The sequence below is a fragment of the Thermobia domestica genome, chromosome 15 (assembly GCF_964235325.1).
Source record: "Thermobia domestica chromosome 15, izTheDome1.hap1.1, whole genome shotgun sequence".
NCBI lineage: Eukaryota > Metazoa > Arthropoda > Insecta > Zygentoma > Lepismatidae > Thermobia > Thermobia domestica.
Window position 1 is genome coordinate 24,429,766 of NC_137468.1, and position 13,266 is coordinate 24,443,031.

General features: G+C 34.3%; 1 protein-coding gene across 5 annotated transcripts in view; it reads left to right on the forward strand.

The window, feature by feature from the left end:
• The window catches only part of Ubr3 (Ubr3 ubiquitin ligase), a 175,633-nt gene that overhangs the window by 114,659 nt on the left and 47,708 nt on the right, over positions 1–13,266 (forward strand). For all 5 annotated transcript variants that reach the window (XM_081741424.1, XM_081741427.1, XM_081741428.1 and 2 more), the window contains exons 14-16: positions 2,195–2,361; positions 6,330–6,579; positions 9,205–9,358. In XM_081741424.1, coding sequence (XP_081597550.1) covers positions 2,195–2,361; positions 6,330–6,579; positions 9,205–9,358 — 571 coding nt within the window. The remainder of the gene's footprint in view (positions 1–2,194; positions 2,362–6,329; positions 6,580–9,204; positions 9,359–13,266) is intronic.

Below are 13,266 nucleotides of genomic sequence, written 5' to 3' on the forward strand. Positions count from 1 at the left end.
TGGTTTAAAAGTCAAGTCATTTTCAACTGACTTATGTATGATACAGGAGCACGGTTTAACAATTTGAGAAAAGCAGAGGGGAAAGGATGGCAAAGGAGGAATTATGTAAGAGAACAAGTATTGGCAGTGTATCTGCAGTCATGGTTTCACGAGTGTTATGCGTGCAGACCCACCGAATACGCTATTGAAGTTCTTGTGTCCTGTTACCACTGTGTGTTACCTGTCCACTCCTTTCTTTCTCACTGAGAAGGTGAGAACCAAACTGTAACGTCAAAGAGCATTTAGTTGGAAGTGACTGGCTTAGAGCAGGTATTAATTCTGTAATAACAATAACTGTTTTTTTAAAAAAAGATATATATATACTTGCCACGTTCAAATTGTCCCCAAATTCAAGCAGAAAATTTACCCTAACCACATTCATAAATAACATTCTAAACAAGTCATAAATGTCATAAGTATGGTGTCAGCTGGACGCACGTTGCTGCTCTCACTAAATTTACATTAAAAATGGTTACATTTTACTAACATGTATCAATAATAATAATAATAATAATATATCACTAACAAAAAAAAACACTAAAGTAGTCATTTTAAAGTAATCTAACATATTAAATATGGAGCCGTTTAATATTGATATAAAGGATATAATAAATATGGATTTCATATGGATATGGATAATATGGACATATTAAAGATTATAAACAACGTGTTGATGAAGTTTCTACATCGCTTTCTATACAAGAGGGTTATAAATTGGCAACATCGTTTTTTTATTTTTTTTTATTTATTTATTTTTATTTTCATTTTTACTTTTTTTTTAGTGTTAGCAGGTCAACCGAAAGACCACCCTGAACTAGGACTCGTTGAAATATTCCTTTCATGTAACAAAGAAACATATGCGTTACTTCAATGGTGTTCCGCTTCCTTTGAAGCCCTCTGAGGATGATTTGGCCGCGTCGACTTTACTAAGAACTTGTGGGCCCAGCGTTGTGACATTTATCAATATGAAAACCACTTTTGAATTTGAAATCATAATACAGAAACTCTCGATTATCCACGGTCTTGCTTTCCTTTCTTTTTCCTTTGCTATATTTATTTATTTATTTATTAAATCATAATTGTATGTGTAGGCCTCCTACTTTAAATACTTTAAAATAATTTAGGTGCTGATGTGCCTTCTTTTTCGACCATTTTGCGAATCACCTGCGGTTGCCGCGCCATCCAATTCCGCGGATAATCGGGAGTTTACTGTATTTCCAAAACCTCTATGTATAATTGTAGTGTGCAGAAGCATTATTGGAATTCTATTTGTACAGTAATAGGTGTGAAAAATATACCTTAGTAGGATTCTATATTAGTAACACCAAATAAGTGCGAGAGGACATCTTGGTGTTCGTCTGTTTTCGTCCTATTATTTTTCTTAAATTTTTCTTCCTGTGAGATGTCATAATTTTTAAAGGGAGATTAAGTAATCTTCATTTCTAATTTGTTTTTTGTTTAGTCAAATACTTTTGTATATCTAGGTGGGGGGACATCATTTTGAGTACTGACTTAGTATCGTGAGGAATTAAGACGACTAGAACTACTACTACTACTTGAATTAAAATTAACTCCGGTCTATGAAGTCAAACGTGGCAATGATAGTAACCGATGTTGACTAAACATTAAACTAAAAGCTGCTGGTCAGCCATAGCTGGTCCGCAGCTGCAACACCAAAAGCTGTAGTTTAGCTATAACTCTTAATGGTATGATCAGACGTAGTCGCAAACTTAATAATGGGTATCACACTTGGAAGGCCAGTTCGAATTGAATCATATTAATCACATATAATCAAAACTGCAATATCAGTGTATCGTTTCTTATTGAGAATTAATATTCGATTCCTTTACCGAATATCAGAATTTTTCTCTAATATATTTTTTAATTCCCGAAATTTTGAGAAAAGAACAGCGCCGCTAATGGTGATGGAAGTTCCCATTATCGTAAATTTCGGCAATTAAATCAATATACTAATTTTATACCAAAGTTTAAGTTAAATATTTGTAAGCAAGTATTGGTGTATCGAAACATTTCGTAATGTCTAATCGTGTCATTGGGACATGGTCCTACCAGAAAGTTTAAATAATGAAAGAAAGACCAGTGGTAAATAGACACACAACATTTCTATATTCTTAAATCTGTTAATATATTTCAGGTGGCAGACTACAAAGCGCCAAATTTCGAGGCCAGTGGCAACATGCAACAAGGGATGTATGTCCCAAAACCTAAAGTTTGGGATGAACTATACGATCCAATTCATGTCTTGCTTCGTGCAGTACATCGAAGGGATTTCCAAACATCAATGGACCGTTATACCGACTAGTAAGTTGACAAGCTTGATTTTCCTTTGGCCAAAATCGTTCTCTGAAATGTTAGTGCTATTTTGGTGCATATATTTTAAACTTGTATCTTTTATGTTAAAGCCATTGAACGATTGTAATTATCGTTTTCCTGTTAATGCTCTACAGATTGTGAGAATTTTCGATGTCGAAGTTGATAAGCCCTCATGGATACCTTCACCTTCGTTGCTGAAAAGAAATGAGCATCGTAGTACTTAAAATATGTTGCCGTTTTATGTATGTTCTTTAGGTTTGTGTTGTTCATGATCCCACATCCCATGTACTGAGTTCTTGTGAACCTGCCCGTTCATCTTTCTGTCCTTTACAATGCTGTCGCTTCCTAGCACAAGTTTGGAAAGCTGAGTATTGAAACTCCCGATTTGGTAGGGGTTCATAGCAGCCTTTTCTGACGCCAAGTTCACAGCGTCGTACGTCGTATAAATGCGTCAAGTGCGTATTTTTTGTGTAGGTCGTGCCACTGTGAATCGTTTTATACGGAAATATGCGGCACAGTTCTGGGCCCAGCACACTGACGCGAGTAGCTAAAACAGTTTCTCCAAAAGGTTCATCATTCTGGTTTGTTTCTCTTACAGCGGCAAACTACGTCTCTGAATGGTGGCGCGAAACGTCAGAATCAGTGGTAGGTACTATGAGACTCATATCCTGACTGAAATATACCAGCATGAAACCCCAGTATTATACAGACAAGACATGTACCAGGTTGAACTGCACTAAGAAAAGGCATCCAGCCAGATGGCGAAAACATCACTGGAATTCTATCGCCATATGGAACAGGAAACTGAAATTTCGGCAATTTATTTCTCTTGACATCCCTGGCAAAACTCCAGATGGACTATTGTGCTTTCGGACTCCTCAAGTGACCCCTGTCACATTGTGGAATCCACATCACCGGGTTGTAGAAAGCCTGTAAAGAGGAGTGGGATGCAATACCCAAGGCTTACTCGCCAGTGGCAAGTACATTTTTACATTTCGCAAGCAAAGTTCGATCAGTCACAAACGTGAATTCAAGAATAAATAACGGATGTCACATTTTTTTTTTTAATTAGTAAAAGATATGCCATTAAACAAAACAAAAAAAAAATGTGTTGATATATTTACTGATTTTTTTGTTTACTTGTATGAACACTGTGACTGTAAAATGGTCTGGCTAGTAGATTTTTTCCGACTGACGAATACTTGCAATCAAGATTTTTCAAGCCCTGACAATACCCATTGTCCATCTGCAATGGAAACTTCGATGCTGGGCAATAGTCGAACACAACTGGTGGTGGGGAAACGGCATTTCCTAGACAAGTGTCACATTCAAATTTGGCTCAATATAAATAAATCAGCATCTGTAAAAGGTGCAGAGCATACCTGATAAGCAAAAATCATAATGTATATTTTATTGGATGTTGGAAAATTATGCAGATTTTGTACCTCAAGGTCTAACTCCCTTATTTGCCTGTAATTAACGGAAATAAAAACTGCCAGCATCTACACCGTCCTGCCAACTAGAAATTAAATTACTTATCAAAGTAACGTAAAAGTCTGCGAATCTTGAGCGAATAGTCATCGTAAACATTCAAAGTGCTGGTTTGCTTCTTAAGAACGTGTTTCTGCGAGAACTTGTCTAGATGATGGAAATTGTGAAAATAAATAGTGAGAGGTATCATAAGCATGAAGGGATAATTTCAGTGCGTTTAATTTCTGCAGCATCATTTGAGCACATTGTTGTTGTGCAGTATAAGTGAACCTTTCGTTTCAATGTCGAGCTTGAAGTTTTTGATTAATCTTGTCCATTTCATGGTAATACTTCTGGAAATTGAAAGCTGTAAAGGGTCACCATACAGTCACCATGAACTACTTTGGTTGCAACGTTGACTTGATAAAAGTTCAAGAAACGGAAGGACGACAACCATTTCTCAAATGTCTTGTCAATAGAAACCCATTTCTTCATATAGGTTTTAATCCTGTCGAGAATAGATTCTTTATATTGTACAGGGGCAGACTTCAAAACTTGGTCTCTGTAGTGCGGTCTCAATTTGTGTGACACCCATTTTAACCTATTTATCTTTATTCACTTTTCGTAACTTTCTCCAAATGCCGTGACGATAAATTAATCAACGTTGAGCTCCTCTACTAGTTGTCGTGTGGTTTTCTCTGAACTTTCTTCGGCGATTACCGTCAGTTCATCATCATCACCAGTAGAATTTCTGAAAAAAAAAAAATGTTGTACTGTGGATTCATACACAATATCTTTCCACCACAATTCATTGTTTCGAACTGTTTGTACGTTAGACCTGAAAATAGATGATGACACAGATATATTTCCAATGGCAATCTAACCAGAATGAGTATGACAAAAGCATTCAAATGATATATAACAAGGCATGTAAGCAACATGTCTTATGACCAATTGTATGTAGAAATAAAGACATCTTATTAAGTCTTGCATTTTGCAATAACCCAATAAGTTATTATATCATAAGTAGGAACTCGTGTGTAGGCAAATGCTAAGCGATTGTTCCAGGTTCAATTTTCGGAAGAAGCGCCGAAGTGTGAATGGTGACTTAGCATTGTGAATCAATTAGAGTTATACTTGAATCATGAGATAGCGAATTCTAGTCTTGTAAAGACTGAAATTATGACATTGGGAGCCAATTTGCTGTCCAATCATTATCCAGTTGAAGGTGTACTATCACTCTCACCATAGCCCTTTCTGGGTTGTAGCGTAAGAAAGTTCAGTTTAAGTGATGGCCTTCAGCACAAGACTTAAATGTTTCTGTGCCCTGCAATACGCTTATATAGAGGTAGGAGATTGGAGATGTTAGCTGTAGAGTAAATTAAAACTATAAAACAAAATTTCTAAGAGTAGTATGGGCGTTTAGCAATTTAAAAAAAGTTCAAATATGAGACATACTAAACGATAGATTTATTAAGCTGAACAATATGACATACTTGAGGGTAAATTTCCATGCGTAGTTTTCGAGAAACACTAGAATTTTTATGGCGTTAAAAGTGAAGTTGGACTGAGGAGAGTAATTCGTTGTCATAGCGCATTTCATACGCTCAACAATTAATAGAAAATATATAGTTAAGTAGCAGATTGTATCTATTGTTACTTAATTTCTCTCTACAGTGAGATTGTATCTATTGTTACTTAATTTCTCCCAACAGTGAGATTGTATCTATTGTTACTTAATTCCTCCCTACAGTGAGATTGTATCTATTGTTACTTAATTTCTCCGAACAGTGAGATTGTATCTATTGTTACTTGGTTTCTCCCAACAGTGAGATTGTATCTATTGTTACTTGATTTCTCCCTACAGTGAGATTGTATCTATTGTTACTTAATTTCTCCCTACAGTGAGATTGTATCTATTGTTACTTAATTTCTCCATACAGTGAGATTGTATCTATTGTTACTTGATTTCTCCCAACAGTGAGATTGTATCTATTGTTACTTAATTTCTCCCTACAGTGAGATTGTATCTATTGTTACTTAATTTCTCCGAACAGTGAGATTGTATCTATTGTTACTTGATTTCTCCGAACAGTGAGATTGTATCTATTGTTACTTAATTTCTCCCAACAGTGAGATTGTATCTATTGTTACTTAATTTCTCCGAACAGTGAGATTGTATCTATTGTTACTTGATTTCCCCCAACAGTGAGATTGTATGTATTGTTACTTGATTTCTCCCAACAGTGAGATTGTATGTATTATTACTTAATTTCTCCCAACAGTGAGATTGTATCTATTATTATTACTTAATTTTTCCCTACAGTGAGATTGTATCTATTTTTATCTTAATTTCTTCCAAGAGTAACAACACAGTCCTAACAACGACGCAATACTACTTGTAAGTAGAAGGTAAAATAGAGAAAATGTTAAAAGTGTCATTCATCTGTGCATATAGTAAATAGTTTTTTTTTTCTTCTTTTCAGTGTTCGTCAGTCTGGCAAGTTTAAAGGCAGTGGCTCGCCGTGGCCTCCATTCCGTATGCCTGCACCCTGCAATCCAGCATACGAAGACCCTAGAAAATTGTTGTGTTCTCGAGTATTTCATTCGATGATCTTTGTTGTATTATACAAGGCTGTACATTCACAGACGGTGTCAGAGCACGTGATTTCCCTAGCGCTTTATCTTCTTGAAATGGCTGTGTCGTTCTCGGAAGCTTCTGATGCATCTGGTCAGGTAAGAAAGTTAAATTGGCGTTATTTTATGATAAAAATAAATAGATATTATTAAAATTAACTACGGTGTAGTTGCCTTTTTCGTTTAACAAAACGAACCGAACATTTTAGATAATACAGATTTTTATATACCTTTGTCATGCTAACTACCCGACAGGCGACTAAGCATAAAAGGTTCGTTGATGCACATTCATCCACCGTATAAATTGAGGTATTGTTGTCGTGTGTTATTTATTGCGGCTTTTTGCGAAGAGATATTATAATATGTGCCGTGAAAGTAGTTAAGTTTGAGAAAAATAGGTCACATAAGAATTTGTTTAACGGTGCAAAAGTATACCTCATTAAAATTTAGAGTTCTTGGATCCGGGCCGATGATTGAACATGGGATTCTGGATTACCATATCGTTGCATTAACCGCTATGTCACATTTTTTTACCCAGATCAGCGTGTTTGTATAATGGTTCAGTACTATGTTTATTTATTTTATATAATAAAAGATCATTGGTTATTTTGGGAAAGGTAATTGGTAATAGTGGTTAATGCAACGCGTACGGTAACCGAAGATCTGAATCGATCCCAGGTGTAGTTGTATGTTTTCGTTTCTTGAATTTAATTGTATCTATATCTATAGAGAATTAGATATTAAAATAGATCTATTGTTCCTTCTTTTTTCTACTTGTGTAGTGTGGCAGTGGATTGCAAGTAAGTATATAAAATTTATTGGGAAACAAGGATAATTTAGCACGCAAATGATATACAGTGTCAAAAACATTTCATAACAATTTAATAAACAATTAATGCACGTTAGTTATATCACATACTGCTTCATGCATAAAACTAACCACGTAGTATACTCTCCAACACGATTTTTTTTAGTAATTTTATCATTAGGCTTAGCAACAAACAACGAAAATAGTGGATGATTTGATCGGAGTAATTATGTTGGATAAGGCAGAATATTCGATAGGCTAATTCAATTAAGTGTTTTCCCTGCTTAGAAGCAAAGAATCTTTGGAATCGAAAATACACTTACTTAGTAATTGATTTTTGGATCATTGATCCAAAAGAATCATAAAAGATCATTGAACTTACGATAGTACCAGGTCAGTTTTTTTTAAAAAAATCTTCTACGAGTTTTTCTTTCCATCATCATTCACTTGCTTTTTTTTCTCCTTCCTTCCTATAAAGTGGGATAATAATGCAAGACTTTTTTTTTCTGATTGTCCGCTGCATTTCTGCAGTACGCTGCAATATGATACTTCTGCTTTTCTTCCTATCTGTAGTATAATGCATATCTGTGGTAACTTTACTTAATAGTTTTACTCATAATATTTCAGTATATCCTTCTTGAAGATTGATGCTCCAACATCTCTACATCATTTTAGAACAAGCTTTGTCCCAAGCTCAGCAAAATGTCGATTTACAGACGGCATCGATCTGTATGACGTCATTATCAGATAAAAATTGCTTCTCCTCAGTGTATTTTCAGTTTTGAGAAATCAAGGGGACCATATTAAGTAAATAAGCAAAATGTTCAAGCGCATCAAAACCTGTTGCAACAGAAAAAGGGAATGGGTTAAAGAGAAACCCTACCTCTAACTGTGCAGCGTCTGTTATTGTGTCTTCTGCAAACAATCCCTAAAATAATACTATATCTACTCCAATAAACAGACAGTTTAACTTTTATCTGTTAATGGCATCATTTTGAATTTCTTAGGAGTTGGAGATATCTGATCTTTCCATTTATTACTTTGAAGTATGGTTTCAGAACTATACAGTAAACCCACAGTTCACCGTAAACTGTGGGTTTATACATTGTTGCACATCTGTTGAGAAACTTTTGATTGTACATCGGAAAATTTTCTGAAGTTGCCTACAAATCACAAACGTTCTTTTACTTTTGTGAGAGTAAGCATTCTGGATACCCATCTCACAGTTAATTGAATTTGTCAAATCATTGTGCAGAGATAGTACGGTGTAACAAGCATTTTTCTTTACTATATCCTTGATGGTTACTTGTGATCTTACATCGCTAATTCATGCTTTTTTTTTAATGTTGACAGTTTTTGAAGGCTCACCGCTATGCTCATCATCTCATGACATTCTTTCACATTGCAATGTGTTTACGATATAATAAGCATATTTCCTCAAAAATTGAAGATAAAACATTAATAATTTTCAGTTGAATCACTACCTTCGTTTGCAGATTTATAATAACAAATGTCTGCTTGAAATGCTACTTTTTGTTATAAACACACCACTTTCGATCGTTCATGCACTAGCAATGAAAAAACACACACATGTTATGGCATGTAATTTAAGGCGTAAGATGACGGATCGGAGACATACTTAATACTGTTTGTGTGTGGACGTTATGAGAGAAAGTAATATTGAATTTGACAAATTACTGTTGTTGTTTAGTAATATATTACATCATTAATTTTGTAACTGTATATTAATTTATTATATTGTTAAAAAAAAAAAATAACATTTATTGAAATGACAAATGCTACCATCCTGAATGTTGAAAACAATGCATTTGCGTCAAATAATTCTCTTCAACTAAAATAGAAAATAGTCGTATCAGAATCAGAATATTTAACTTTTGTGTGTTCTCTTTTTTAAGGTGTGTCAAGCCGCTAAAGCTGAGTCCAGAGAACGCCGAGATATGGACTTAAATAATTGGTTTGAGTCCGATTGGTTGTCTTCGAATTTGAGAACCGTTATCGACAGAGTTGTCCTCAACCCCGAACCTAGATTTAGTTTTGATAGTTCCGATGGTAAGTACTGCCTTAAATAGTAGAGTTCTGTCTATTTGCTGTAGGAAGGAGTAAAAGGGAAACGGGTTTTGCCTTTATGTATTGTATTTAATATTCTTCAAACTAACATTCTTGGTAGTAGGCTTAAAATCTGGTACGGTGTCTTCTTTTTCTAATACACGTATTAGATTCATGTGCATAAGTCACTTCGGGGAAAATTGCTTTAGTTCTAATCCTAATTTGCTTCTAATAATACTTCCAAATGCACTCGTCCTAGTGGTTGTACGGACCTCGCTTTAACTGACGTCAGAGGCAAAGGACAAAATTCGGAGCAGTCGATTCAGTGAGGGTTGTGGCAACTGGATACAAATCACTGTTTCGGGAACTGAGTGTTAGTTGGCGGGCTATCACTGTGGTTACATGAGTGGCATTCCACGCATGCTTTTGTTTCTTGGTTTTTCCCCTTGTTTTATGTACCACAAGTATTTCTTCTTAGTTTTCCTACGTTGTTTCAGCTTTTCAGTGTAAAATGAACATTGATCTGTATCTGAAACATTTTAAATAAATAAATTTACTTTGCTTGTAATGATCCGCTTTGCAATGATGTATTCAGTTGTTGCTGCCAACACACAAATGTTTTCCTCGAGCACACTGTAAGCATAAATGCCAAGCCCAAGGAAAATTTTAAACTAGGAGAAGGGTAAAAGAAATACATAATATGAATCAATAATAAAATAGATTCTGCAAAGAAGACACTTGACGAATGTAGAAACAACAAATTTTATTAGTTCGTTGATCCCATTTAAATTTTATTCAGAAAGAAAAAAAGAAAAACTCGACGCTAAATGTGTGCTGAACGAAAATACTGACTGGATTTGAAGTGCGTGAGATTAGTGCTAAAGTTAGATTCTAAAAGATAGACAAAAATAACGTAATAAAAGCACTATTGGAAAATTACGGTCAAATTAAAAAAAAAAAAAAAAAAAAAAAAAAAATGGTTATACTACTTCACTTACTTTACTGTGCAGTGTGTCAAACAAAACATATTCACTTCGTTACATTTATTTATTTCAAAGTTAGTTTGTGGTCCTGTGGTTTTAGCCGAAGCCGATATCGCTTTTTATTCTAGTAGTCCTCACTTCCAAACAAATTAACGAAGAATGAAAAAGTTTGTTAGAAAAAATGAATCGGTTTTTGAAAGTTTAAAAAAAAAAGAAAAGTTTTTTTTTCCTGAAAAATAGGGTTTTGTGCCCAAGAGTAATTCAATTGAGTGATGCCTATGAGAGCATAGGCTCTCAACGCCATTATTTTTTACCTTTTAGTTTCCTACCTGTTCATGAATTTAGCAGCATAATAGCGTTACGATGTTAATTTAATCTCGAAGATTATGTGGAATCCAATCATGGGTACCAAAGGTAAATGCGTTTCCATGCATATGACTACGCGGAAACACATAATTAAAAATTCCCATAGTATTTTTCAACCAATTGCATGGCGTAATGATTGATAGGTAGTGCCAGTGCGTAGTAATGAACTCCTCAAAGACATTGATCATTTCGTTTCATGGTGCTTTCTAAGTTGTAGATCGCTAGAAAATTCAAATTTGATATGGGTACATTGTTTCTCCGTGATCTTTTTTCAAAAAATGTATTTTTGGAAAGTATAGTATACAGATGGTGTACTAGTATAAAATTTTGAAACCATACAAAATAATTTAAATGCTAATAATTTATTTTGTACAAGTATAGCTTCATTATCTGAATGTATTATAACTACCTTCACTCATTTTAGATAGTTGATGTTCGGTGTTCGATTAGTGTTTTTATTTGAATTTTCGTACATCTTGCTAATGTTTCGAAAAGCTATATAAGTTTCAACGTCGAAGCTAATTCATTAAATTATTCCATTACAGGGTTACCATAAATGATTCATTCGTTTTGAAAAGGCTATATTTTCAAAAGTATTACACATACACACATGAATGATATATGAAAAGAACCGCAAATTAACCAGGTTTGTATTGTGTGGCAACACGAGTCCATTATCTTTCCGATCGGTTGTGGCAGTGTGGCAGTACGAGGTTAGTACCTGTCGAAAATGGAAGGAAAGCAAGAAAGAAGACGCCAAATATCATCTGGACGTGTGTCGTCACCAAAAGGGCACATATTGGTGAACATTTGTAGAGAGTGTACAAACTTGGTTCTTTTCATATATATATTTCATGTGTGTACGTGTAATAATTTTGAAAATATAATCTTTTCAAAATGACCGAATCATTTATGCTAACCCTGTATTTCTGACACCAAAATCCATGACGAATTTCTTACAGTGGTTGTTCTAACATCTTTTTGGGAATTTCTGTATTGGTGTGACTTGAAGACGTGAATGTTATTCGAATATTTTAGTTAGTTTTAACAATACCGAATAAGAAAACGAGTATAGGTTTTCGACACATCAGCAGAATGTGATTCAGCGATGATTCATGCTTATCTCTGTGAAAAATTTCACAATGTATATAGTTATTTTGGTTATATTTGTAGATTAAATATTGATGAGATGGTTTATATAATGGATTGCATGAGAAATACTATTTGTGTGTGCGATGTTTTCTTGTTGCTTTGTGATGTTCGTGTAAGGGGCGTTGGATGTGTAATATTTGATATATATGTCTGGTATGTGAATCTGGGTGGTGGTGGTGTGAGACGAGTATGGGTTATGGTGTAGCATATGGAATGACGGAATTTACATAACAGTAGATTTAGTGGGAATCCAGAACTACATTTTCAATTGTTTCTCTGATGTATCGATTGAATAACATTAACTTTAAATAAATTGATCTTTTTTTCCTGAAAATTTGTTCTTAAAATTTTAATTTTGTATCAAGAAGAAAAGTTATAAAAAGAGATAAAAATAATCCATATATAAATTTCTGTCGTAAAGACAGTAGAACAACGAAATTAATAAAAGTGGAAATTAAAATATCATTAGAATTTGGACGGATCAACGTTTGGATAAATGTTAAAAGATCATATATAGTCGGTGACCGAGTTATTAGCTTCCACTTACATAATTGTTTTGAGCTGATACTACTAACCATAACATTTATTTGTTTAGTTCTAATAATACTGTTCCCTGGTTTAAGTTGCTTTATCCTTTACATCCTGGTATCATTAGTTCTTTCTTCTGTAACTTTGTGTTTGTTGTACTTCTAATAAAAACTCAACATGCATAAACCTTATAGCAGACCTGAAGGATATGTTGAAAAGAGAGGCGTTTCAATCCCTATGTAACAGCCAAAGAAAAAAAAAAATTGCGACTTACTTAAATATAATTGTATTCGGACAAATATAGTGTCCGAATAAATTACTCAAATCTAGTACATAGAAAAGCTGCTAGAAATCATTTAAATATTTCTTATTTCAGTAATCCCTGTAGAAGATTATGCACATAGATTAATATCTGAAGTTCTTCCAGATTTTTTCTTGAAAGATCCATAGAACATATTTTGTTTCGTTTTCTGGTTTGTTCTGTTTACGGGAGAAGATTGTCAATCCAATGTACAAGGAGAGCCGTTCTATTTGCAGTGTTCCTGCAGTTAAATTTACTCTCTGTACGTTTGGAATTAATGGCAGACAGACTGAAAGTTTCGCGAAATTTTTGCTAATTGTGTGGCCACCAGGATTGCCCTCCCCAAATCGCGCTTGTTCTTTCTTTGAGCTTTTGTGAAGAAGTTACTCCTGTATGCCAACAAATGAACAAAAGGTCTTCGGCTGAAGGATTAGAGGATTGCAGGAATTGAGTTGCAGTTATACGAAAATAGAATTAAAACAGTGAGTTTTATATCACTGTGTGAAACTATGGTAAAATTTCAAACTACGGGAATTCAATACTCAAAACTTGAAGCAATATATCTATAACTTCTGGTTACA